Below are 27,389 nucleotides of genomic sequence, written 5' to 3'. Positions count from 1 at the left end.
GGGATACAGCTGATACCGTCAGAGCAATTCTCCATTGGTGGAATGGAGTCTTATGTTACTTCAGCCTCCTACTTCTGGGTGCTAGCACCATGGCTGCGGAGGCATGCCCAAACATTAGGTCACTGCCCTGGGGGGACCCTGAGAGGGTAGGAAGAGAAGACTGAGCAGCAAGACCAGTGAGGAAGCAAAGCATGCCAGGACGAAGGGAGCCTGGGAAGGACAGACCATGCCAGATCTGAGAACTCTTTGGGGATGGCCCATTCTAGTGGCCACAGATCATGGAGGAGAAGAATGGGGCTGTCCAGGGTGACTACCAGGCATGTGGTGTGGTGTCTGGGCAGATAGGAGTGGAAGGTGTTAGCCTGGGTGTGCTCAGGAGGAGGTCCAGTGGCCATGGTCCCAAAGCGTGTGGTGTGGGCTTGGACATGAAGGATGGACCAGGCAGGTTTCTGCCTGGCCTTTCCTTTCTCTGTGGAATAGAAGATGAAAGTTGTGTGATGAGCACTTGGAGCATAATGCTAAGAATGTGACACTGTCACAGGGAGATATGGGAGGGGCCGCTCAGGATGGAGGATGCCTGACTAAGGGTAAAAGCAGACCATGGCTTCAGGACCCCAGGTGCAGGCTTATCTCATGAGACTCATTGTCAAAGTGGGAAAGGTGAGCGGCTGGAGTGGTTTGGGGTAGAGGTGCTGTATTTAAGTTGTGGAGATAGGGCAGTGTGACTAGAGAAAAGGGTTGTAAGAACCATGTTCTAGGCCTCATTCTACCCCCAAAAGCTCTCAGAACAGTGCAAAGGGGGAAATGTGAATGCATTTGCTCACAACCTTCTAGGTGTCCATAATTTTGACACATGAAAATTTTAAAGAAATGGGAGTAGTAGATTGTATCTTGAAATTTTTTGTGTTTATGGAAGTTTGATATTTGTGCCTTTTTTAGTAGGCTCCAAATAATGCAAATACTAGACCTCCAGATCCTTTCAGGATTGCACTTGACATGCCTCCCCTCTTCTTCACCCCAGTATGAATGCTACCTCTACTCCTGCTGCATTGTCACCTTCTGTGTTAACGACCCCGTCCAAGATCGAGCCCATGAAAGCGTTTGACTCCCGGTTCACAGAGCGGTCCAAAGCCACACCAGGTGCTCCTGCCCTGACCAGCATGACTCCGACAGCTGTGGAAAGGTAGGTGGTAGCTGCAGGACCCTGAAGGACCAGGCAGGGTGCAGGCATGGGTCAACAGCACAGTGGCAGTGTTCCCATCAAGCAACCTGCCTTCCTGTTGGGGAAAAGACTCTAGCCACTCAGTACATGGGAGCAAGACTGCAGAGCCCTTAGTGAGCCACCAGGAGAAAGAGGTGGTTCCTTCAAGTGGGAAGGTGGCTGGAAGGAGTCATGGGGGAGGACGCGGCAAAAGAACCACAAGGGCAAAGGCACAAGGATTGGTCAGTGCAGAGGCTGAACTGAGAATAATGGTGTTTGGATGGAGCCCAGAGTTTGCCCGGAAGAGAGCATGAGATTAGTTGGAGAGGTGGAAGACTCTGATATTGATACATCATGGAAGTGACGGCCTTCCACTCAGAAACTGACCAGAGGTAGAGAGCTGCAATAAAAATGATGTAAGTGAGGTCTTTGTCAAGTCAGATTGGCTTCTGAGCTCTTGTGGACACTATGCTGCTTATCCATTCTCTGGGTCTCCCCTCAAACACAGCTGTGACATCATGCAGGTTGTAGTTCTTTATTTCTTGGAGTTTTGCAGTAGTGCATCCTCCTGAGGTGGCCAGAGCGAATGTCTGCAGCCTCTGCCATTGGCACTGAAGTTCTCTGCCTCCTGAGAGGGCCCCTCCCTCCAAGCCTAGCTTGACAAGGAGCTAAGTTCACATCCCAGTGAGTCAGAGCCTAGGAGAGGAGAGGCAGATGTGGGCTGGACTTTGGGGGCTTAAGAGCTGTCCCTTAAGAGTTGCACCCCACTGCGAGGTTTATAGGGCTCAGCAGCCCTGGGCAGACACACCCTAGCCTGTGCCACCATCAGCCAAGTATAAGGACACTGGTCAGAAACTTGCAGTAGCCACACAGCCAGCAGGTGCCCAATGAAAGGAGCATTTGTATGTGACCTGTCCTTGCAGTAGATGGTGATTTGGAGCTAAAGCCACAGCATGCTACCTCTGGGGCTTTGCTTATGAAAAGCCCTGTCCAAAACTGCATGTCTGGACAGGATTTATTCTCCTTGGAAAACAGTTCCTGGAAGCTAGCATGGGAGGACCCTTTCTGCAAGTTTGATGCTGTATCTATAAACTTGGTGTGGAATCTTGTAGTCTGCTCTGTAATCTAATCATGCTTGTTTCATAATTAACTCAATGCAGGCCACATGCGATAGCTCATGCCTGTAATCCCAAATGCTTTGGGAGGCCAAGACAGGAGGATCGCTTGAGGCCAGGAGTTTGAGACCAGCCTGGGCAACATAGTGAGACCCGTATCTCTACCAGAAAAATTATCCAGGTGTTGTGGCATATGTCTGTTGTCCTAGCCACTCTGCTCACTGCAACCTCCACCTCCCAGGTTTGATTGATTCCCCTGCTTCAGCCTCCCAAGTAGCTGGGATTACTGGCGCCTGCCACAACACCCGGCTAATTTTTGGTAATTTTAGTAGAGATGGGGTTTCACCATGTTGGCCACGCTGGTCTCAAACTCCTGACCTCAGGTGATCCACCCACCTCAGCCTCCCAAAGTGCCGGGATTACAGGTGTGAGCCACCGCGCGCAGTCTCCGTGCTTCTAAATACTTTGAAATGCTGGATTAAATGCAACCCTCGTCCCTAAAATGAATAACTAGTTCACAGGAAAGGGCAGTACCCAGAGTCTAAAATCTAAGAGTGAACAAAAAAGCCAGAGCAGCGAGCAGAACTGCACCATGGGTGCAAGGCTAGGGGTCTTGACTGAGGACCTTGAGTTTTAATGACCACATCGACTTGAGACAAGGCCTGGGGTCTAAGCCATGTAGGAGTTGGAATTAAGTCACCAGCATAAAGTCAAGCTGCTTAAAAAAGTACTGAGGCAGACCTGGGAAAACCCAACTGACAGCACAAGAACTAGCAGAGAAGTTGGAATGTCTCAGCCTGTTTTTGGGTTGGGAGAACAGTCTTCCCTTGAGACTGTGTAACCACAGGTCTGCCCTCATGTGGATTCAGGGCCAGTTTAATACTACTTGTGTTGTATAGAAATCGCCAAGCCGAGAAATGAACACAAACGAAATCCTGGTCTAATTGACATTCAGAGGCACTTGGCAGAGATGCGTATCCACCATGCAGTGACATTCCTTGGGCCAGGGTGTACAGCATTACCACTGATAAAGCACTGTTTAGATGATCATAAAAGCCACAGTCACAAGAAGAAAGAGCCTGTCATGCACAAATGTCAGGAGACATACTTACTGGGAGACTTAGGTTTCTATAAACCTGTGATCATAGAATTGTCAGATGGCACTATAAAATATGCTTAAGTCTTGAAAGACATGAAAGCTAAAACAAAATTGGAACAAATTTTGAAAGACATGAAAGCTAAAACAAAATTGGAACAAAAGCTAAAACAAAATGAGGAAAGATTAATACTCTATTCTATAAACAAAAATTAACTCAAAAGGGAACAAAGAACTAAATGTAAGAGCAAAAACTATAAAACTTTAAAAGAAAATATAGATAGAAATCTATGTGACCTTGGATTAGGCAACTGTTTCTTAGATATGACACCTAATGCACAAACAACTAAAGGAAGGAATCGATAAATTGGACTTCATCAAAATTTAAAACTTTTGGCTGGACACAATGGCTCATGCTTATAATCTTAGCACTTTGGAAGCCCGAGACAGAAGGCCCAGTAATTCAGACCAGCCTGAGCAACATGGCAAGACCTCATCTTTACAAAACCATGTTAAAAATTAAAAGCTTGGCCAGGCACGGTGGCTCACGCCTGTAATCCTAGCACTTTGGGAGGCTGAGGTGGGTGGATCACCTGAGGTCAGGAGTTCAAGACCAGCCTGGCCAACATGGCGAAACCCCATCTCTACTAAAAATACAAAAATGAGCCAGGCATGGTGGCAGGCACCTATAATCCCAGCTACTCAGTAGGCTGAGACAAGAGAATCACTTAAACTCGGGGGACAGAGGTTGCAGTGAGCAGAGATCACGCCACTTCACTCCAGCCTGGGCAAAAGAGCAAAACTCCATCTCAAAAAAAAAAAATGAAAAGCTTTTTTGCTTCCAAAGCACTATCACAATTGAAAGACAACCTACAGAATGGGAGAAAATATTTGCAAATCCCATCTAATTAAAGTCCAGAATTTAAATTATATAAAGAACTTTTACAATTCAACAATAAAAAGACGAATAACACAGCTTAAAAATGAGCAAAAGATCTGAAGAGAAACTGCAGAGAATATATACAAAGCACAGGTACATAAAAAGCCAATCAACATCATTAGCCATCAGGGAAATACAAAGCAAAACTTCAATGAAATACTTCATACCCATTTGGAGGTCTGTAATTAAAAGATCAGATAGTCAGATAATAAGTGTTGGTCCTATAAACCTGTGATCATAGAATTGTCAGATGGCACTATAAAGTATGCTTAAGTCTTGAAGGACATGAAAGCTAAAACAAAATGTGAGGAAAGATTAATACTCTATTCTGTAAACAAAAATTAGCTCTAAAGGGAACCCTCATATACATGCTGGTAGGAATGTAAAGTCTTTTAGCACCTTTGGAAAACAGTCTGGAAGTTCCTCGAATGGTGAAATATAGAGTTATCATCTGACCTAGCAGTTCCCACACCTAGATACATACCCAAGAGAATTGAAAACATATATCCATGCAATAACACATACATGAATGTTCACATCTGTACATAATAACCAAAAAGTGGAAACAGCCCAAAAGTCCATCAGGTGATGAATAAACAAAATATGGTTTACCCATACAATAGAATATTATTCAACAATAAAGAGGAATGGAATGCTCACATGTGCTACAATAACGATAAACCTTAAAGACATTATGCTAAGAGAAAGAAGCCAGTCACAAAGGATCATAGGTTGTATGATTCCATTGATATGAAATGTCCAGAATGGAAAATCCATAAAGAAAGTAGAGTAACAGTGGTTGCCAGGGTCTGAGGGAGGGAGGATAAGGAGTGATTACCAATGGGTATAGAGTTTCTTTTTGGAATTATGAAAATGTTCTGGCATTAGATAGTGATGATGGTTGCTTAACCTTATGAATATGCTAAAAGCTAATGATTCTATACTTTAAAGTGGCGAAGTTTATGATATATATATCTCAATAAAAATTAAAAGAATAATACACTATCAAAAAAAAACCAGATTTGGAAATGAACCAAAAAAAATACTTTTAGAAAAGAAAAATAATAATCATTGCAGTTTAAAAGTCAACAAGCATTTCAGAGAGCAGATCAGAACCAGCTGAAAAGAACATTCAGTCTACAAAATTGGCCAGAGTGGCACAGAGGTGAGGAGGTGGAGCTGAAGACAGGGCAATGGAGAGGAGTCCCCCCAGGAGGATGTGCTGCGGGGTAGTTGTCAAGAGGGAGTTAAGAGGCTTACCAGAAGGTGAAGAAACCTCAGATTTTGAAATGGAGCAAGTTCTGAACAAAACAAATAAAATGAATTCCCCACACTGAGAGAACTACAGTGTGCCACAGACAGTCCTGCTTATTGAGGAAGACACTCATGTTTGCTTTGTGGCTTTCTGTGGCCCTTATCTCTCATGTAGTGCATACCCTGAATGAGAAGCCAGGAGGATAGCCCTTAGATTGGCTTCTGGAGACAGAATCTTGACTGTATATCCTGGGTCCTGGTGCCACAAGGGTTGGTTCCTCAGCAGCTATGTCCACAGGGTCTCACAAGACCGTCCAGCCATAAATACAGCTCTAGCGAGATCTGTATAATAAGGGGCCACCATCACATTTGTCATCCTCAGTTTCTCACTTGAAAGTGGCAGTGAGTGAGCATTCACTTGGGGCTGAGCTTCCTGCTTTCCAGACAGAATGAGTATAGTGAGCTTCTAGGAGCCTGGTGCTGAATTCTCAGGTTGGGTTGGATCCTTATATGAGGAAAATGAAATAAAACAAGTCCCAGTATCTTTAACAAAGGCCTTACAGAAAATGCAGATACTTTCTTGATGTGGCTGTTTTCTTGTATTGATTCTCAATGAAAACCAGGAGGAGCCCTTTAAAACACCCATCACTGGAGGCCTGGTGCAGTGGCTCATGCCTGTAGTCAATCCTAGCATTCTGGGAGGCCGAGGCAGGTGGATCACTTGAGTCCGGGAGTTTGAGACCAGCTTGGTCATCATGGTGAAACCCCATCTCTGCTGAAAATACAAAAATTAGCTGGGCATGGTGGTGCGTGCCTGTAGTCCCAGCTACTCAGGAGGCTGAGGCAGCAGAATTCCTTAAACGCAGGAAGCAGAGGTTGCAGTAAGCAGAAATCACTCCACTGCAGCCTGGGCAACAGAGTGAGACCCTGTCTCAAAACAAGAACAAAAACAAAACAGGCCAGGCGTGGTGGCTCATGCCTGTAATTTGGGAGGCCGAGGTGGGCAGATCACCTGAGGTTAGGAGTTGGAGACCAGCCTGGCCAACATGGTGAAACCCCGTCTCTACTATAAAAATACAAAAATTAGCCAAGTGTAGTGGCGAGAGGCTGAGGCAGGAGAATCCCTTGAACCCAGGAGGCAGAGATTGCAGTGAGCCGAGATTGTACCATTGCACTCCAGCCTGAACAAGACTTGTCTCAAAAAACAAAAACAAAACGAAACAAGAAAACACCCATCAGTGGAGATTTTGTTTGTTTGTTTGTTTTTTGAGACAGAGTCTCGCTGTGTCACCCAGGCTGGAGTGCAGTGGCGCAGTCTTGGCTTACTGCAACCTCTGTCTCCCAGGCTCAAGCAATTCTGCCTCAGCCTCCCTAGTAGCTGGGATTACAGGTGTATGCCATGACACCCGGCTAATTTTTGTATTTTTAGTACAGACGGGGTTTCACCATGTTGGCCAGGCTGGTCTTGAACTCCTGACCTCAAGTGATGCGCCCACCTCGGCCTCCCAGTGTTGGGATTACAGGTGTGAGCCACCGCACCTGGCCTTCAGTGGAGATTTTCTTTGAGGCACAGTGTCATGCAGTGGTTAGGGGTGGTGCGCAAAGTGATACACCTTGCAAGTTAGGCCCAGGTCCCCCACTTCCTCAGAGAGGGAGGAGGGATGATCTTGAGACACATGGTCTTTCTGAGTCCATCTCCTCTCAGGCAGAATGGACCTCCCAGGAAAACCCTCCTCATAGGAGGTATCCCTTAACCTTAGGCCTGTAAAGCCGTATCTTGGTCCTTGCCTCACGGTGAGCAGCACATGTCAGCTCCTGCTGTTGTTCCTTCATTGTGCATCACAGTAGTTGGGCAGTGAGACCCCTGCAACCTGACTGGCACTTCCTAGCCAAGAGCCTCAGGTGGATTGGGAGCCAAATGCTAGCATCCCAGGTACAGGGTAGCAGCCCTGGGTGAAACTGTGGGTCTTCTGCTCCACCCTCCCCTAAGGCCAGGTGTCAGGCAGAAGCACGTAGGGACCTGAGGTAAGTGACTACAGGGCAAGTAGGCCTGAGCAGACAGAACCTAGGATGGAGCCCATTTGTAAGGGGGGCAGCCCTGGCCAGCTGTGCTCTTGCTTCACAGATGTCTAGACCCATTGGGCAACTGCTGTAGATCGATTTACCTGGTGCTCCCAGGGATATTGTAACAACTGATACAAGCCCACATGCAGGCTGGGGAGGTGCAGTTCCCAGTGGGCCACTGGCCCCAGGGTCCCTGAATGGGGCATCTGGCAGAGGCAGGAGGTGGGGAGACTCCTAAGGGCTCTCAGGGGTCCCAACCAGAGAGGGTGGAGCAGCTGGAGCTCGGCAGCGCCAAGCAAGTGTATGTTATGGGCCAGTGCTGTGGTGAGCTCAGGAAGCCACCGCCCGCCTTAGAAACTTAGATGATAGTTGGACGTTGCTGTGACATTCTCGCTGTATTTTACAAAACGATAGTTACATAAAAGTCTGACTTTTTTTCCATGTTTCACAATAGGATTCTCCCATTTTAATACATGAAACCCTTTCAGATCAGTCTGAACCAGGAAAATTCATGTTAGAAAAAATTAGAACAAGCTAATATTCCATTTCCATATTCAGAACATCTGAGAGAAAGCATTTTTGACTGTTCCAAAAGCTTATTTAACAAAAAATTTAATATGAAAATGTACATGATCTGATTTTTACAACATAGTAAAACAAGCTCTTTGAAGAGGCAAATGTCTGACATTTAAAAAAAAAATTTTTTTAAAGGATTTTGAGGAGCACTGACTCAGGACTTCCAGAATATTAAGCTACACCCACAGGTGGATGCTTTGCCCTGTTGTAGGACATTAGAAGAAAGGGGAACAGACTCTTCAGTTTCACAGAGCAGCGTCATGGGCCTCTTGTCTTCCCAGTTTTTCACATGGATACAAATGAAAAGAATCCAGGATTCTACACGCTGGTGTGTGTATCTGCCCACATTTCTTTGACCCAGGTGACTAGCAGGGAAAACAGCTGAAGACAGTGCCCAGAGGAGGGGCTAACAGGCCAGAGGCTGGTTAGCAGTGGGAAGGCAGGCAGGGATGAGGGCTCTTGGATACTAGACAGGAGTTCACTCATGGTGAACTCCTTGAGGAAATAAGATCAGTGATAGCACCTGTGATCCAGGGAGTCTGTCATATTTAGAGATGTTTAACACAGCATTATGAGAAACATTTACCAACTTCTTCAAAAGAGAGGTGTTGAGGAAGTAAGCTATTCATTATGTTGTGCCTCTCTTTAATGTTTATAAGGGCCAAAGTACAGGCGCCCCTCTGTATCCATGGGTTCCACATCTATGGATTCAGCCAACTATGGATCAAAAATATTTGGGAAAAGAAATTGCACAGAGTTCCAAAAAGCAAAAACTGAATTTGCTACATGCCAAGTACTACTTTGAATCCATGCAAATGAAGTTATTTTTAGGCATTGTACTATGTATACGTGATCTAGAGATTATTTAAAGTATATAGGAGGCTGGCCGGGCTCAGCTCAGTGGCTCATACCTGTAATCTCAGCACTTTGGGAAGCCAAAGCAGGCAGATCACCTGAGGTCAGGAATTCGAGACCACCCTGGCCAACATGGCAAAACTTCATCTCTAGTAAAAATACAAAAATTAGCGGGGGCGTGGTGGTGCGTGCCTGTAATCTCAGCTACTTGGGAGGCTGAGGCAGGAGAGTCACTTGAACCTGGGAGGCAGAGGTTGTAGTGATCCAAGATCACACCACTGCATTCCAGCCTGAGCAACAGAGTGAGACTCCGTCTCAAAAAAAAAAAAAAAAAATGGTACATTGGAAGCTGTGCCTACATTATATGCAAATACTAAATCATTTTATATACAGGACTTGAGCATCCTTGGATTTTGATATCTCCTGGGGGTCCTGGAATCAATCCCCATGCAGATGCCAAAGGATGACTGTACTATGGAAAAATAGTTCAGATGGAATGTTATTTGAAAAAAGCCCGACATACAGTCGTATTAAAGTATGATTAGTATATAAATAAATACAATCAGAAATGAAAGGAGGCATTAATACCAACCTTACAAAAAGGATTTCGATGGCATGATATTTCAATGTATGCCAATAAAGGCCAGGAGCAGTGGCTCACACCTGTAATCCCAACACTTTGGGAGGCCGAGGTGGGTGGTTCATCTGAGGTCAGGAGCTCAAGACCAGCTTGGCCAACATGGTGAAACCTCATCTCTATTAAAAATACAAAAAATTAGCCGGTTGTCACGGTGCATGCCTGTAGTCCTAGCTACTTGGGGAGGCTGAGGTATGAGAATCCCTTGAGCCCAGGAGGCGGAGGTTGCAGCGAGCTGAGATCGTGCCACTGTACTCCAGCCTGGGCAACAGAATGAGAACCTGTCTCAAAATAAAAATAAATAAATCCCTTATTATTTCAACAATATGCACAGCATCTTCACCAGGAGATTCCATCTTAAGAAACTACTTTCTTTGCTCTTCCCTAACTAGCACCTCCTCATTTGTTCAAGTTTTTTATGAGATTGCAGCAATTTAGTCCCATCTTCAGGCTTTACTTCTAGTTCTCTTACTGTTTCCACCACATGTTTAATGACTTTTTCCACTGAAGTCTTGAACCCCTCAAAGTCATTCATGAGGGTTGGAATCCGCTTCTTCCAAGCTCTTGTTAAGGTTGATATTTTGACATCCCATGAATCACAGATGTTCTTAATGACATCTAGAATGGTGAATACTTTCCAGAAGGTTTTCAGATTACTTTGCCCAGATCTGCCAGAGGAATCTGATATAGCTTACAAAATGTTTTTTTGTTTTTTTGAGACGGAGTCTCGCTCTGTCGCCCAGGCTGGAGTGCAGTGGTGCGGTCTCGGCTCACTGCAAGCTCCACCTCCCGGGTTCACGCCATTCTTCTGCCTCAGCCTCCCAAGTAGCTGGGACTACAGGCGCCCCCCACCACACCTGGCTAATTTTTTGTATTTTTAGTAGAGACGGGGTTTTACCGTGTTATCCAGGATGGTCTCGGTCTCCTGACCTCGTGATCTGCCTGCCTCAGCCTCCCAAAGTGCTGGGATTACAGGCGGGAACCACCACACCTGGCCCACAAAATTTTTTAATTATTATTTTTAATTTATTTAAGAGATAGTGTCTTGCTATGTTGCCCAGGCTGGAGTGCAGTGTTATTCACAGGCACAGTACCACTACTTATCAACACAAGAGTTTTTACCTGCTCTGTTTCCAATCTGGGCAGTTCACCTCTCCTTAGGCAACCTGGTGTGGTCTCTTGCTCTCAGAAGGTCACTATACTGATGCCAAACTTAGTGTGGATACCCAATTGGCATAGCGCACTATAACTCAGAACTTCTGGACTTAAACAGTCCTCCTGCCTCAGCCTCCAGGTAGCTGGGACCACAGGCAAAAATGTACCTCTTAAATAATGAAACTTGAAAGATGAAAATGCTCCTTGTTCATGGGCTGCAGAATGTGTGTTGTGTTAGTTGGTATGAAAACAACATTCATCTCTGTCAGAGCTCTTGGTTGACCAAGTGCATTGCCAGTCAGCAGCAATCTTTTGAAAGGAATCTTTTTTTCCAAGCAGTAGGTGTCAACATTGGGCTTCACATATTCAGTAAACCATGCTCTAAACAGATGTGCTGTCATCTAGGCTTTCTTGTTGCATCTATAGATTTAGAATAATTCTTAAGGGCCCTAGGATTTTTGGAATAGTTAATGAGTATTGACTTCCACCTAAAATCACCAGCTGCATTCACTCCAATAAGATAACCAGCCTGTCTTCTGAAACTTTGAAGCCAGGCATTGACTTCCCTTCTCTAGCTAGGAAAGTCCTAGATGACATCTTCTTCTGATAGAAGGCTGTTTTACCTACACTGACAATCTGTTGTTTAGTGTTACCACCTTCATCCATGATCTTAGCTAGATGTTCTAATACCTTGCTGCAACTTCTACATTAGTACTTGCTGCTTCACCTTGCCGTTTTATGTTACAGAGGCAGCTTCTTTCCTTAAACTTCATGAGCCAACCTCTGCTAGCTTCAGACTTTCTTCTCCAGCTTCCTCACCTCTCTCAGCCTTCATAGAAATGAAAATAGTTAGAGCCTTGCTTTGGATTAGGCTGTGGATTAAGGGAGTGTTATGGCTGGTTTGATCTTCTATCCAGAGCACTAAAACTTTCTCCATATTAGCAATAAGGCTGTTTTGCTTTCTTTTCAAACATGTGTTCACTGGAGTAGCACTTTTAACTTCCTTTAAGAGCTTTTCCATTGCATTCACACCTTGGCTAACTGGTGCAAAAGGTATAGCTTTTGGCCTGTCTCAGCTTTCAATGTGCCTTCCTCTTTAAGCTTAATCATTTTTAGCTTTTGGTTTAACACTTACTTAGAGGCCATTATAGGGTTATCAATTGGCCTAATTTCAATATTGTTTTGTCTCAGATAATAGGGAGGCCTGGGGAGAGGAAGGGAGACAGGAGAACAACCAGTTGGTGGAGCAGTCAGAACATAAACGCCATTTATTGATTAAGTTCAGCATCTTACATGGGTGTGGTTCACAGTGCCCCAAAACAGTTATAATACTAACATGAAAGATCACTAATGGCAGATCACCAAAACAGATACAATAAGAATGAAAATGTTTGAAATATTGTGAGAATTATCAAAATGTGACACAGAGACACGAAATGAGCACCTGCTATTGGGGAAATGGCGCCAATAGACTTGCTTGATGCAGGGTTGCCACAAACCTTCAACTTGTAAAAAAACATAGTCTCTGCGAAGCACAGTGAAGTAAAGCACAATAACACAAGGTATGCCTGTGTACTTATTCAGAATTGTTCTGTCTTCTTGAAGAATTGACTCCTTCATCTTTATCACTGTGTAATGTCCCTCTTTATCCTTGATAACTTTACTGTCTCTGATGCCTGCTTTGCTTACGTAACTACACCAGCTTTTTTTGATTAGTGTTATCATGGCATGTCTTTCTCCAGTCCTCGCTTTTTTTTTTTAATAGACTTTATTTGTTAGAGCAGTTTGTGTTCACAGCTAAATTGAACAGGAAATACGAAGAGTTCCCATATGCCCACCTCCCCAACATACCCATAGCATCCCCCACTTTCAGCATCCCCCACCAGAGTGGGGCACACCGTCACCCAAAGTTTACATTTGGGTTTACTCTTGATGTTGTACGTTTTATGGGTTTAACCAATGTATAGTGACATATATTCATCATTATCATATCTTACAGAATAGTTTTTTGGGTTTTTTCGAGACAGAGTCTCGCTCTATTGCCCAGGCTAGAGTGCAGTGGCACAGTCGCATCTCAGCTCACTGCAACCTCCACCTCCCAGGTTCAAGCAATTCTCCTACCTCAGCCTCCCAGGTAGCTGGGATTACATGTGTATGCCACCACACGTGGCTAATTTTTCTATTTTTAGTAGAGATGGGGTCTCACCATGTTGGCCAGGCCAGTCTCAAACTCCTGACCTCAAGTGATCTGCCCACCTTGGCCTCCCAAAGTGTAGGAATTACAGGAAAGAGCCACCACACCCAGCCAGAATAGTTTCAATACCTTAAAAATTCTGTGCTTCATATAGTTACCTTCCTTTCCCCAACCCCTGGAAACCACTGATCTTTTTATTGTCTCCATGGTTTTGCCTGTTCCAGGTTGTCATATAGTTAGAATCACCCCTTTTCTTGTATTTATTTATTTACTTATTTTTTATTCTTAGAGATGGGGTCTCATTATTTTGCCCAGGCTGCTCTCAAGCCTCTGGGCTCGAGCAGTCCTCCTGCCTCAGCCTACCAAGTAGCTGGGACTACAGGCATGAGCCACTGTGTCCATCTACTATTAATCTGTCTTTGTCTTTTGTAGTTAAAATTAAATTTTTAAAAACATAAACCCATTTCTTTTTTTTGTTTTTTTTTTTTTTTGAGACGGAATCTCACTTTGTCACCAGGCTGGAGTGCAGTGGCACGATCTTGACTCACTGCAACCTCTGCCTCCTGGGTTCAAGCAATTCCCCTGCCTCAGCCTGCCGAGTAGCTGGGACTACAGGCACACGCCACCACACCCGGCTAATTTTTTGTATTTTAGTAGAGACAGGGTTTCACCGTGTTGGCCAGGACGGTCTCAATCTCCTGACCTCAGGTGATTCACCCACCTCGGCCTCCCAAAGTGCTGGGATTACAGGCGTGAGCCACAGCACTCGGCCACATAAACCCATTTCTTAAAAACATTTTGCCTTTTTATCCATTTTGTCGGTCTTTGTCTTTAATTGGTGTATTTAGGGCTTCCACATTTAAAGTTGATTGATATAGTTGTATTAATATCTGCCATATTTTAGCACTTATTCTTTTTTTTTTTTTTTTTTTTCCTGAGACGGAGTCTCACTGTTGCCCAGGCTGGAGAGCAATGGCACCATCTCAGCTCACTGCAACCTCTGCCTCCCGGGTTCAAGTGATTCTCCTGCCTCATCCTCCCCAGTAGCTGAGATTGCAGGCGCCTACCACCATGCCCAGCTAATTTTTGTATTTTTTAGTAGAGATGGGGTTTTGCCATGTTGGCCAGGCTGGTTTTGAACTCCTGACCTCAGGTGATCCACCCACCTCAGCCTCCCAAAGTGCTGGGATTACAGGCGTGAGCCACCGTGCCCGGCCTTATTCTTTTTTTTTAATCTTCACTTCTTTTTATCTTCTTTTTCTGCCTTCTCTGGTTTTAGTTGAGTATTTTATATGATTCAGTTTTCTCAGCCAGGCATGGTGGCTCACGCCCATAATCCCAACACTTTGGGAGGCTGAGGCGGGTAGATCACCTGAGGTCAGGAGTTCGAGACCGGCCTGGCCAACATGATGAAACCCTGTCTCTACTAATAATACAAAAATTAACCAGGCGTGGTGGCACACACCTGTAATCCCAGCTACTCAGGAGACTGAGGCAGGAGAATCACTTGACCCCAGTAGGCGGATGTTGCAGTGAGCCAAGATCACACCATTGCATTCCAGGCTGGGCGAGAAGAGTGAAAATCCATCTCCAAAAAAAAAATGATAATAAAATAAAAATAAATTTTCTCTCCTCTCAGCATTATTAATTATGCTTTAAAAAAATTTTTTTAGTGATTGCTCTAGAGTTTACAATAAACATTTATAACCTAACTCTACTTTCAAATAATATTATACCACTTCATGGGTAGTAGAAAGAGTTCCCCACTCTTTCCTTCCATGCCCTATGACATTGGTACCACTTATTTCACTCATTCGTAAACTATAGTAATTCAAGACATGGTGGCTGTTATTTGTTTGAACAGAAAGTTGTCTCTTAGATCAGTTGGGAATATGAAATATAAAAGATTCTATTTTATGTTCATTGTTTTTTTTCTCTAACATCACTCTTCCTTTCTTCATGCAGATGTGAGTTTCTGGCCTGCATCATTTATCTTCTCTCTGAAAGACTTTTAACATTTCTTGCAAGGCAGGTCTTCTGGCAACAGATTCCGGTGTCTCTTTGTTTATTTTTGTCTGACAAAGTCATTATTTCTCCTTTACTTTTGAGGCATAATTTCACTGGACACAGAATTCTAGGTTGGCAAGAGGTTTGTTTAAGCACTTTAAATATTTCACTTCACTCTTTCTTGCATGAACGGTTTCTGAAGGGAAGTGTGATGTAATGTTTTTGTGCAGGTTAAAAGAGCAGAACCTTGTGAAAGAGCTGAGGCCCCGAGACCTCCTGGAGAGCAGCAGTGACAGCGATGAGAAAGTCCCTTTGGCTAAGGCTTCCTCACTGTCCAAGCGAAAACTTGAGCTTGAGGTAGAGACAGTAGAGAAGAAGAAGAAAGGGCGGCCTCGGAAGGACTCTCGTCTCATGCCTGTGTCTCTGTCTGTCCAGGTGAGGCCAGTGGGCCCATCCTGCCTTCTTTAGCCCACCTTTCTGTACTTAGAGCTTGAAGGCCCTGTGTGCATGGTAAGCCTCAGCTGGGTGGGTCACCTTGGGAACCAGCTGGCTTAGACATGCAGCCCCTGGAATGTAGCATGGAGGCCACGCTCTCCCTCAGATGTGCCCTTGACTCACCCAGGGCCCTTGAGCAGGTTCCCTGGCATCAACTGGCTTGTCCATGAGGTTAGGATCCTTGTAGCATTCCCCTCTGCTTCCTCCCTCCCAGGGTGGAAATGCTCTGGTCGCAGGCCCAGCCTCACTTCTGGGTGACCTGCCTTTACCAAATGCTACCCCGTAGTGTTAGAGCAAGGCTCAGGAACGTTTCTGGCTCTTCCAGTCTCCAGCTGCCCTAACCGCAGAGAAGGAGGCCATGTGTCTGTCTGCACCAGCACTTGCACTGAAGCTGCCAATTCCAGGCCCCCAGAGAGCATTCACCCTCCAGGTAAGTTCTAGGACCCTGCCAGTTCTCCCTCAGGCACACCCAGACATTCTCTGTCCCCTACCGCATACAAATCCTATCTTGTCACTTCCTTGGAGATTGGTTTCCAGTGGCTCTCCATCACCTTCTGGGAGAAGTCATAGCAGATCGGGGTACCCACCAACTCTTAGCGAAATTGCCAGCCTCCACTCTCACTCACCCATAGCCTCTGTCTGGCTTTGCCCTTGGGGTTCCAGCTGCTGGGGCTGCCATTACCACCACATGTTCTGGTGCTCTTCAGGACTCCTCTCAGGTGTCCTGGCTGGAAGCCACCTCCACCTCCACACACAGCCCTGGGCAGCCTCAGGCTTGGTGTCTGTGGGACTGTGTGATCACGGTCTATCTCGCAACCATCCTGCTTGCTTTGTCTTCTCAGTGTCTGGCACAGTCAATCATCAGAGTTGTTTGAGCTCTTGGAATGGAAGCTTGTAAGCATGTGGTTATCCAAAACACAATTCTGGAGTAAATAATCCTTTATACCCAGAGCCCTCCTGGTCACTTGGCCCAGCATAGTATCTAGGCCTCTCCTGCCATGGTGCCGTCACACACACTGCTGCCTCTCTGCATACCCTTGTACCTCAGCTTAGGTGCGTGTCCTCGAGCAGCCTTCTTGGACCCTGCGTGCGGGTCACTTCCCACTGGCTACACACTGCTCTGAGCCCAGGCTGGTCCTCACAGGGCACCAGAGAGCAGGCGTCAGCCCTTCCTACCATAGGTCCTTCTGGGCCACAGTGCAGAGGAATGAAGCAGGGAAGCCAAAGGGTAGGAACCCATAGGGTTTGTTCTTATTGCTGGTGTGAACGGAGGCAGGGGCCCTCCAGTGGTCAGCAGCGCTCAGACGTGCTCTTGCACTCAGAGGTGTTCTGACTTAGGTTCCCTCCTGGGTGCCCTGCTTCTCAGCACAGAACTCTCCCAAACTCCTCCAGCCCTTCTCCTAGGCATCTTCCCCTCCAAGCACTGCTTGGGACTGTCGTTTCTGGGTCTGTGAAGGGGGCAGTCAGCCCTCGGCCCAGCTCACCCACTTGAGTGGCCACACAAGCACAGACTGTTTGGTGGTTCTGCCTATTTTGCCACAGGGAAAATCTGTTGGTCAGCTCCCCACACACGCGTGTGGCTGAGCCCATTTGGTGCCAGACACTGAATTAGGTGCTTTTCATACATGCTGTGCCATAAACACCCCTGCCAGTTTAGTCTCAGTTGAGCAGACCAAGTCTCACCACCACAGGAACTGGAGAGCCCCTTTGGGGGTTTTCTAAACATTCCCTCCAAGCACTGACATGGTCTCTAATCTTGCCAAACACTGCCATCTTTGAAGATTCTTCAAGTAGGAGGCTAGAAACCCAAGTCTCACTCCCAGCTCGGTCCTTTGCAGTGTGCTTTTGGGCACGTTACTCCCTTGTGAGATGAAGTGGCAGGGTTGGGAGACTTTGGGGTCTTTAACCCTGGCACTGCTTCTCTTCTCTGGCTGTTCAACTACACAGATGACAGGGTAGAAACCAGCTCCCAGCATTCTCCCTGCCTTGGGGGCCACATGTCTGGCCCTCTGGGCCTCCCGCTCAGCCCCTTTGCCCTACCTGCCCTCCCTCTCCTCTCTTGGCCAGCCAGTCTGCCTCTGTATCCTGCTGCTGCCTTGGGGCCCCAGGCTACAGAGCCTTGGAGCATGTCACCTGGGCTGCGGCCCTTGTCTGAGCAGACCCGTGTGTTTACTTCATCCAGGTCAGCTCCGATCCCTCCATGTACATTGAGGTGGAGAATGAAGTGACAGTGGTGGGGGGCGTGAAGCTGAGCCGCCTGAAGTGCAACCGGGAAGGGAAGGAGTGGGAGACGGTACTCACCAGCCGGATCCTCACTGCTGCGGGCAGCTGGTAAGGGTGGGCAGGTCCTTAGCCGGCCCAGGTGACACAGGCACACATGCCATCATTCTGGGCCTGGGCCTGTCTAGGGGAGGTGCATGACCCTGGGAGCACCAGCTCCCACAGAGGCTCACACCAGGCTTCACTCCAGGCCAAGCATATGTGCTTGTCATCTCAGTCCCTGCAGCACCCAGCAAGGTCAGCATCAGTATCCCCGTGTTACAGATGGGGAAACTGAGCCCTTGAGGGTTACCCAGGCCAAGCTTTGAACCTGATGGCCTGATTCCCTTGTCCAGCCAGATCCCCAAAGTCTCGAATTCCACACTGAGGTGTGCCTGGCTCACTTTGACCTGGGCTGGTTCCTTTTTTGGATCCCAGATTTCCATCCAAGTTGGTCAGGATGGATTTCTGACTGTCCCTGAAGTCCCCATCCCAGCCCATTCCAGATTCTGCACTGTGAGGGGGACCTTGATTCAGTGATTAGTCACCCAGTATCTTCCCCTGGGTTCCTAGAACTGTACGTGAGCCCTGTCCCTACCTGTGTTCAATGTGGAAGGGGAACCAATGTTTCTCCTCAGGTTCCTGCCTGGTGTAGCATCCCAGTCAGGACCAGATACAGTCATCATAATTACACCCTTAATCATCTGCCATGAGGTCCCATGTAAATGCTTTTACTTGTGTCAAAGCACATGACCTTAGGTCTTAGACCACAATTCTCGTGGGCCCTGAGTGAGTTTTGTTTTTAGGCCTAGGGGACCCCACTGTTTGTTCTGTTCCTCCCTCAAATTCCCCCTCCGGATGAGCCATTTAAATTCCCAGTCCCAGGCACCTGTGTATCAGATGCTTCCACAGGCTCCCACTCTCTGTCCCTCCCCTCAAGGCAGGTGGCTTGCCCAGCTGAGGGCTAAGGGGTGTTGGCACAGCCTCTCCCACAGTGACATGGCAGCTGTGGGGCAAGCCTGCTGGACCACGTGGGACCTCTCCTCCTGCTTAGTCCTGCCCAGTTCAGGCCCAGCCTGCAGACCTGTTCCCCAGTGTTACAGCCCAAAAATGATGGCTTTCTTTGCAGTGGGCTGGCTTGAGCCAGGCTCTGACCACCAGAGATGGGCAGATAGAATTCAGTCACAGTACCAGCCTGGCCAACATATTGAAACTCCATCTCTACCAAAAATACAAAAATTAGCCAGGCGTGGTAGCATGTGCCTGTAATCCCAGCTACTCGGGAGGCTGAGGTAGGAGAATCGCTTGAACTGGGGAGGCGGAGGTTGCAGTGAGCCGAGATCACGCCACTACACTCCAGCCCGGGCGACAGACCGAGACTCTGTCTCAGAAAAAATAAGAATTCAGTCACAGCACTGCAGAGAGCTCCTTGTTGCCCGTGCTGCTTAGAGTGTTCTCTGATTCATACTCTCCAAGTAAACATTTGTAAACAAAAGCATCTCACTTGCCTCTCCCTTTTTGGAGCCAGTAGCAATAGTGGCTCATTAGGAAGGCAGTTGGCAGAGCTCCTTCCTTAACTGACCTCCTTGAGCCTGCTGGAGTGACTGGCTCACCAGGATAGAAGTGACACAAAGCGGGGCTCTGGGTGGCCTACTGTGGCCAGGATCTCACTGTACTGGCTGTACATCTGCTACCGCTGCCTGCGTCTGAGCTCCAGCCTCACCCTGGGCCTGTGGCTGTGCCTTAGGGGGCTCTGTCTGGGAAGGCAGCAGCCTGCTCGTGCAGGGCCCACCCAGGGGCCTGGTGGTCACTCGGAAGAAGCTGGACAGTGTCCAGACTGTTCTGTAATGCACTCCTTGTTTGGGAGCGACACACATCTCCCACGCCAGCCAGACAGCCCCCTGGACACAGAGGTGCATGCTGTCATCCCCATACTTCTCTTAGCCTGCCTTGTTAGAGACCTTCTCAGGACTGGTCTGACTAGTTGCAGCCAGGAGACTGTCCTGTGGGTACTATGTGGCCTTATCTGATGAGCAAGGCATGTTTCCTGGGTGATCATCAGAGGCATTGGCTCTCCAAAGCCCCCACACCCCTTGGTCAGCATCAGCATGAGCTCAGGAAAGCGCAGGCAGCCTGTGGAAATAGGACAGAAGCCTCTTTCATCCAAGATCTCAGGGAGGCTCCAACAGCCCCACCAGCCCCACCCTGACCCAATCCACCTTCCCTTCTGGCTGTACCTGCTCAGGGGAGGCCCTTGTTGGGCCCAGGCAGAGGAAAGGCCCACACTTCCAGGGCTACTGTCTTGGCTGCAGCACTCAGCCCCCATGACACCTGCCCCCACTCTGCCTTCTCAGTGACGTGGTGTGTGTCGCCTGTGAAAAAAGGATGCTGTCAGTGTTCTCCACCTGTGGTCGCCGTCTCCTCTCTCCCATCCTCCTGCCATCCCCGATCTCTACTTTGCATTGCACAGGCTCCTACGTCATGGCGCTCACCGCTGCAGCCACACTCTCTGTCTGGTGAGAGGCAGGCACAGGGTGGGGTGGGCTTCAGCCAGGGCAGGACAGGGCTGTGTAGGCCCCACCTCACTGCAGGGGCAGGGAAGGCAGTGGACAAGGCTGGCCATCAGGCCCCAGAAGAGGCCCTGAGCAGTTAGTGATATTGCTTGTGTTGGGTGCCCTGGGTAGGCTGAGGGCTGAGGGGTAGTGTGCAAGGGGGATGGAGGCAGCTTGCCTGCTCGATTATTTCCTTACTGGAGCAGCCCATGCGACCAGTTGTACTGCCAGGGTCCTATGCAAGATTCATCAGAAATGGAGTCTTAGCTGGCAGAATGTGGCCATGTTCCTGATGTGGCTGCTGTGGCCTGGCTTCCCCCAAAGTGGTGTGGGCGCTGAGGGTTCCCCATGGCTCTGTTGCCTGGGCTTTGTGCTGCAGCCTTATGCAGAGGGAGTGTAGTGGCACATGGAGAGCAGAAGCCACTCGTAGCCCAGAGCCCCTCTCACTAGGAGAGGCCAGGGTTAGGGTCACATGCAGTAGGGCCAGGGTGTCTGAGCAGCCAAGGCACACTCTGATGTGTTTACCTGGGTTGGTGAGTAAACTGTTCCCTGTCTCCCTCCTAGGGATGTTCACAGACAGGTGGTTGTGGTGAAAGAAGAGTCTCTACACTCCATCCTGGCAGGTAATGCAGGCAACAGGCTGTCCCTACTCTTTTGGGGGCCCAAGTTCATGTCTGATGCTGCAGAAGGGCCCCGCTCAGAGAGCCAGGCTCTGGCCTCAGCCCAGGGCTCTCAGTGAGGCAGGAGGTGTGGTTACGCTGCAGGAGACACACACTTTTTGGGGGCATGTTTGAATGGGTCCCCAAGAGGTGACAAAAGCCTGGTGTGTGGCAAGGAGAATGGCTTGCCCTCCCTATTTGCCAAGGCAGTGTTGATGCATTTGCTGCTGGGACTGTGGGAGCCTAGAGTACAGATTTCTCCTTTGATATGTTTGAAAACACTTGCTGATCAGAGCACACCCAGAACTCATTCCCATGCTGTCCTCAGGAAGTGATATGACGGTATCACAGATCTTGCTGACGCAGCATGGAATCCCAGTAATGAACCTGTCCGATGGGAAGGCGTACTGCTTTAATCCGTCACTTTCCACATGGTAAGCAAGCTGACCCCCAGTCCTATTCCCTGGAAGAGTGTCTGTCTGCTCTAGACAGCAGAGCAAAGGGTCGTGGCCTACAGGGCTGCCTAGCCCTGCTTTTCCTGAGAGTCAGGCCCTGGAGTGCAGGCTGCATTGACTATCTGTGCATGCTCCCCTGTCCCAGCAGGACACTGCAGCCTATGGCCTCTGCCCTCAGAGCCTGTGTGCAGGAGCACTGTCCTCCTGCATTATTTTCAGGAGGCACTTTTTGAAAAAGCCCCAAAATTTTTATGGTTTTTGCTGTGGCCCCCTTAGCCACCATGAGCATAGGTTAGTGGGCTTTACAGGAGCCTTAACAGGACTAGTCAATTTCTGTGAGCTTAGTAAGCACTTCAGACTTCCTCAGTGAATTAGTAAGGATGCTTATCCACTTACCCAGGCATGATGGTCTGTACTTTTCCTCTGTCCACTCAGGAATTTGGAGCCCTTTTTTGTACTTGCAAAATAATTTATAAATCAGAGCTCTTAACCCAGACACGTGAATTATGTACGTTGTGTTCCAGCCATTCCAAGTTCTTTTCTTCTGTCTATACCTTTGGTCCTTAAGAACCAAAGCTTGCTACCTCCTAGCCCCTTTTCTGTTAAGAACTGCCATGCAGAAGTCTACATTCACACTGAGACTTCTTTCTTGAATTTGGAAAAAAAAAATCTGCTGGGTGCGATGGCTCACACCTGTAATCCCAGCGCTGTGGGAGGCTGAGAGGATTGCTTGATCCCATGAGTTTGAGACCAGCTTGGGCAACATAGTGAGACCCTGTCTCTACCAAAAAAAAAATTTTTTTAATAAGCCAGGTGCAGTGGCACACATCTGTAGTCCCAGCTCCTTGGGAAGCTGAAGCAGGAGATCCCTTGAGCCCAGGAGGTCGAGGCTGCAGTGAGCTGTAATCACACTACTGCACTCCAGCCTGGGCAGCAGAGTAAGACCCTGTCTCAAAGGAAAAAAAAAATCTCCACTGCCTGCTCCCCCAAATTGCAAAATGTTGTCTATTATATATGATTGCTGTAATAATGGAAATAAGCTGATTATTTAAGAAGAGAAATATTGACTCTCTATAGGCATCTTTGTATTTTGGACACATTTACAAAGACATCTAGCTGTTCTAAAAGTGTGTGAAGAGTCTTCTTCACAAGGATGAGAAGGGTCCAGAGAAGGTGGAAGGACTGCCAGTCTGGGATAGTTGTAGAAATACAGGCAGATAGAGGCCTGGCATTGCTCGCCAGCTACAGGGCCCAGGCCATGTGGGCCCGTGGGCAGACCATGGCAGTGTTTGAGCTGAGCATCAGAGCACACTGCACACAGAGGCCTGCAGTCATCAGGAACCAACATATGGAGCTGAAGTGTTCCCAGCAAGGGCCCTATCCACAGCCTTCGCTTCACTCATTTTTCCTTTGGAACAGTGATCTATCAGACCCATTACCATGAAACCTGTCAGTGATAGGCGCCTGTGCGGAAGTGCAGGGGCGCTCAGCCTCTACTGGCTTTCTGTGTCGGCAGGGGCTGCTTCTCTGTGGCCTCTTTGCCAGCCTTCTGTGGTTGGCAAAGAGGCCAACCAGATCTCTTGGTTTTCCTGAGCTCTGCTCCTGCCTTTGCCTCCCCAGGAACCTGGTTTCTGACAAGCAGGACTCACTGGCTCAGTGTGCAGACTTTAGGAGCAGCCTGCCATCCCAGGACGCCATGCTGTGCTCAGGACCGTTAGCCATAATCCAGGGCCGCACCTCCAAGTACGTGACCTGAATGCCATGGCCACTGTCCTTAGTCCTGCCCTGGGGAAGTGCCTGGGTCAGTGCACGCACAGTCCCTGCCCAGGCCTGGTCTCCACCTGCCCTTCCCCTGTGCCCCAGGTGCTGGTCAGCACAGGCAGGCTGGGCAGGACGGACTAGGGGTGCTGAGGGTAGTGGTCCTGCATCAGGTAATATCTTGGGGTTGGGGGCAGCAGTCACTGGCCCTGTCACTTCAGGGGCCCAGATGGCAGGTGCTGGGTGAGATACCCCAAGGGTGCCAGGAGGCACATGGCTGGGGCGTGGGGATGGGCAGACAACAGATCTGGCATCTGCCAACAGACTGGCTAGTGGACGGGAGGCCTTGGCAGCCCTGGTGCCTGCCTCCTGCCAGCTCCTTGCCTGTTGCACACGGGGGCAGTTCCTGACTCTGTGTAGTGCCTGCTGCCCCATCATGGAAACTCTCCTGGTCTCTGCAGCTCGGGAAGGCAGGCTGCCCGGCTCTTCTCCGTGCCTCATGTGGTGCAGCAAGAGACCACCCTGGCCTACCTAGAGAACCAGGTGGCAGCAGCACTCACCCTGCAGTCCAGCCACGAGTACCGCCATTGGCTCCTCGTCTACGCACGGTACCTCGTAAACGAAGGTGAGGCTCCTGGCAGCCCTGAGCAGCCTTCTCCTTCTGCCCCTCCATCCTCCCAGGCCTCACTTAGTCCCTGTGAAATCAGGGAAAAGATGTGATGGCCCAGCAGCCTCTACCTCCCAGCCTGAGCTGCAGTCAAGGCAGCTCAGCAGGCACCCAGCCCCTTATAGGCTTTGAGGCTCTGAATAGAGTGACCCTGAGGGTGTTCCCGCAGAGAAGCAGCAGGACAGGCAGCAGGACGGAGGAATAGATGCCTGGGTGGAAAGACATGGTCTGAAGGAGCAGATTCTATGTTCTGGCTCCTGCCCTGCACCACACCTTGGCAGTGCTGCTAATCAGTGAGGGCATCTTGTAGCAGTGGTTCTCTTCCTCCTCCTAGCCCTTCCTGCCCTGGACAGGCTTGCCTGATGTCCTGCACTTACTGAGGGCCTCCATTTCTGGCACTTCCCGCCAGAGCTCTCACTCTGCTGCCTCCCTTGCAGAAAGCCAGGTGTGCTGGAAGAGGTGGCTGCAGTGTCCTCACAGTGACTCCAATAGCCTTACCAACTTTTCCTCCCACTTGAGTGCAGCCTTCAGGGTGCGGCATGGGGCAGGCCCTCTCAGAGCTCTCTCTGTGCAGCTTCCTGGCCTTTTTGTTTTATTTTTGTCATCACCCTCCCCATTTTGATTATAATTTAGAAAAAAATTTAAGTACAGAAAAGACAGAGAAAATCATAATCAGACCTTCACGAATGTAATTCCCAGAACTAACATGTCACATGTGCCTCTGGCTGTGTAAATACGAGTGTATGTGTGTGTGTGTGTACATACACTTGTAAACGACAGCAAATATTACTGATCAACTTGAAGCCTCCCCTCCCTCCCTGCAGACCACGATGATGAATTTGATGTTTACTCTTCCCACCAGGTCTATGTGGTTGCCATTATGTGTGGTCCCCAGCTTTTCTGAATACTCAGCCTTCCCAGGCTCTCATACCTCTCCTGTGGTGCTCTAGTCACGTCTTCCCTGGGAGCCCCTCCTCTTACTCCACTCTGGTTTGCTTCATCCTGGGTGTTGACTGGGACTTGCTCTGATGCCCTGCATCAAGTCCCCACCTCCTCTCCGCCCCGCCACCCATCTTGGGATGACTTCTACTGCTTGCTTCTCTTTCTCCATCTTCCACCTGCCTGTTCTAGTGTCCATACACCAGTTACCCACCCTCCATTCTGTCCCTTGTTTCCTTGGCTGTAAAAGGAGGAATCTAGTGTAAAAGTGGACCCCATTCACTTCCAAAATTCCTCAGATTCCAGTTTCATCTCTCTTACTCCACCCTTTTCTTTGGACAGTTTAATCCATTCCCTATTGCTTTAGCTGCCCCAAGTGCTGACAAACCCCGACACTCTACCTCCAGCCTTTCTAGCAGCCCTACTGGGTGGTGCCCATAACCCTTGAGTTAATGGACCTATGCCCCCTCCACTCAGTTGCCCCTCTTCAGTCATGCCTTTGCCATCTCTTACCTCCTGCGGGCTGGCCATCCCACCCTCCTGACCTCCCCTCAACACCAGCTGCCAGTGCATCTTCTCAAAGACAGATCTCACCAGCCCACAATTTCCCATATCTTCCCATCACCTTAAGGAATTTATCACAGAACTGGCCACATCTCGTTTTTCCTCTGGGCCCAACACACAGAGGAGGCACTACAGATGTCAGGGGAGTGAGCAAGGGAGTGAAAATCTGTGATTATGGGTCTCAGTGCCCCCCGCTGAGAGACATGCAGGGGCGTCTTGCCCATAGTAGGCAATAAAATACGCATGTGTTTATTCTGATTTGATAGACACAACAACATATTCTTGATTTTTATTTCTTTTTGTAATGTGTTCCTATTTCTGTTTTGTTTTTTGTTGTTGTTGTTTGTTTGTTTTTCTGTAATTAGGGTTTGAATACCGACTTCGAGAAATATGCAAGGACTTACTGGGTCCGGTTCACTACTCCACTGGAAGCCAGTGGGAGTCAACAGTAGTGGTAGGTGCTTCTTTCATTGTTGCTGCAAGAATTATTTCTTGAAACGTGAAGGTGGAGATTTTTTAAATAAGCCAAAGTGCTTTGAAATTGTGTCCCGTTAGACTTCTCCAGCACCCAGCCTCAGGTCCCAGCATCAGTGAGAGGGTGACATGCCGACGGCCCTCCACAACCTGGCAGGAGCTGGGCCCTGGACATCAGGAGCCACGGAGTGCTCCGCCACGTGCCTGTGCTGAGGGAGGCTGCCTGCAGGGGCTCTGGGCTTGGTTGTGAAGACAAAAGACGGAAGGTACTTCCCTGCCTTCGTGGAGCTCGGTCTGGTAGGGATGCACACATAAACAGGGAGGCAGTTAGGTCAACAAAATATTTTCAGACTAGATTCAGACTAAGAAGGAAGTAAGCAGGGTCTTCAGATGAGAGTGCCTGGGAAGGAGTGACCAGGAAGGCCTTGTGAGAGGACACTGTGGATGAAACCCAAGGAGAAGAGTGAGACAGCCATACAGAGACCTGGAGAAAGTGTTTCCTAGTAGAAGTGAGAGTAAAAGCAAGGAGTGCTTGATCTGTTTGGAGCCACTGTGGCTGGCACATAGAAGGCAAAAGGAGAGGGTGGTGTGAAATGAGGCAGGAGGTGGACCACAGAGACCTTTACAGGAGCTAGTGTTTTCTTCTTGGCAGAGTTGGCGCAGAGGTGTCATGAACTAAAATAGAAAAACAGTCAGGGAGTATCTTCTGTAACAGTCCCAGGAAGAGATGAAGGTGACTTGGATCAGTGTGGTGGCCATGGAGAGGGGAAAGGAGACAGATTCAAGATGTATTTTGGAGGCAGAACCAATAAGATTTGATGGGTGGTTGGACGTGGAAGGAAAAAGCATAATGAACATGTGGCACCTCCAGGTTCAGCTGCAAAAAATGGATGCCAGAACCATTCATTAAATCAAGAAGGTAACAGGTTGGTGGGGGATGGGAGAAGGTATGGATCTAAGAGTTAGCTCACAGCTTCATTCAATCATTGAGCAATTACTGATGGGGCACCTCCCCTGGCCAGGCATGTTATAGGCATAGGGCAGGAAGCAGTGAATGGGGCAGGCAGCAGTGAATAAGGCAGGCTGAGTCCCTGCATTCATGGATCTGCTTTCTTATGGAGAGAGACAGACTAAGCAAATGAGAAGAGGTATCTGTAGTGTCTTGAGTGGTGATGGATGCCATGGGAAAAAAATTAAAAGGGCAGGGAGATATAGAATACTGGCAGGTTGCTATTTCATGCTAGGCAATTAAGAAAGGCCAGGCTAAGCTTTCAGTGAGCCAAGATCGCGCCACTGCACTCCAGTCTGGGCAATAGAGTGAGACTCCGTCTCAAAAAAAAAAAAAGAAAAGGAAAAGGAAAGGCCAAACTAACAGATAAGCAGAGACCAGAAAAGGTGAGGGATGAAACCATGCATATATTTGGGAGAAGAACATCCAGGCAGAGGGAAAGTGCAAAGGCCTGAGGTGGGAGA

General features: G+C 48.4%; 1 protein-coding gene across 15 annotated transcripts in view; it reads left to right on the top strand.

The window, feature by feature from the left end:
* The window catches only part of HIRA (histone cell cycle regulator), a 101,627-nt gene that overhangs the window by 55,043 nt on the left and 19,195 nt on the right, over positions 1 to 27,389 (top strand). For 7 of the 15 annotated variants that reach the window (XM_063807728.1, XM_001165585.6, XM_063807733.1 and 4 more), the window contains 10 exons: positions 1,022 to 1,183; positions 15,325 to 15,529; positions 15,915 to 16,019; positions 17,772 to 17,920; positions 20,203 to 20,364; positions 20,965 to 21,023; positions 21,388 to 21,493; positions 23,135 to 23,257; positions 23,734 to 23,897; positions 25,808 to 25,896. In XM_063807728.1, the coding sequence (XP_063663798.1) occupies positions 1,022 to 1,183; positions 15,325 to 15,529; positions 15,915 to 16,019; positions 17,772 to 17,920; positions 20,203 to 20,364; positions 20,965 to 21,023; positions 21,388 to 21,493; positions 23,135 to 23,257; positions 23,734 to 23,897; positions 25,808 to 25,896 (1,324 nt within the window). Of the gene's footprint in view, positions 1 to 1,021; positions 1,184 to 15,324; positions 15,530 to 15,914; positions 16,020 to 17,771; positions 17,921 to 20,202; positions 20,365 to 20,964; positions 21,024 to 21,387; positions 21,494 to 23,134; positions 23,258 to 23,733; positions 23,898 to 25,807; positions 25,897 to 25,997; positions 26,183 to 27,389 lie in introns of all 15 variants that reach the window. The other 8 variants (XM_063807730.1, XM_009437780.5, XM_009437774.5 and 5 more) reach the window with 3 other exon arrangements.

The sequence above is a fragment of the Pan troglodytes genome, chromosome 23 (genome assembly GCF_028858775.2).
Source record: "Pan troglodytes isolate AG18354 chromosome 23, NHGRI_mPanTro3-v2.0_pri, whole genome shotgun sequence".
Taxonomy (NCBI): domain Eukaryota; kingdom Metazoa; phylum Chordata; class Mammalia; order Primates; family Hominidae; genus Pan; species Pan troglodytes.
The sequence above is the reverse complement of the archived record's forward strand: the minus strand, read 5'-3'. Positions and strand labels throughout refer to the sequence as shown.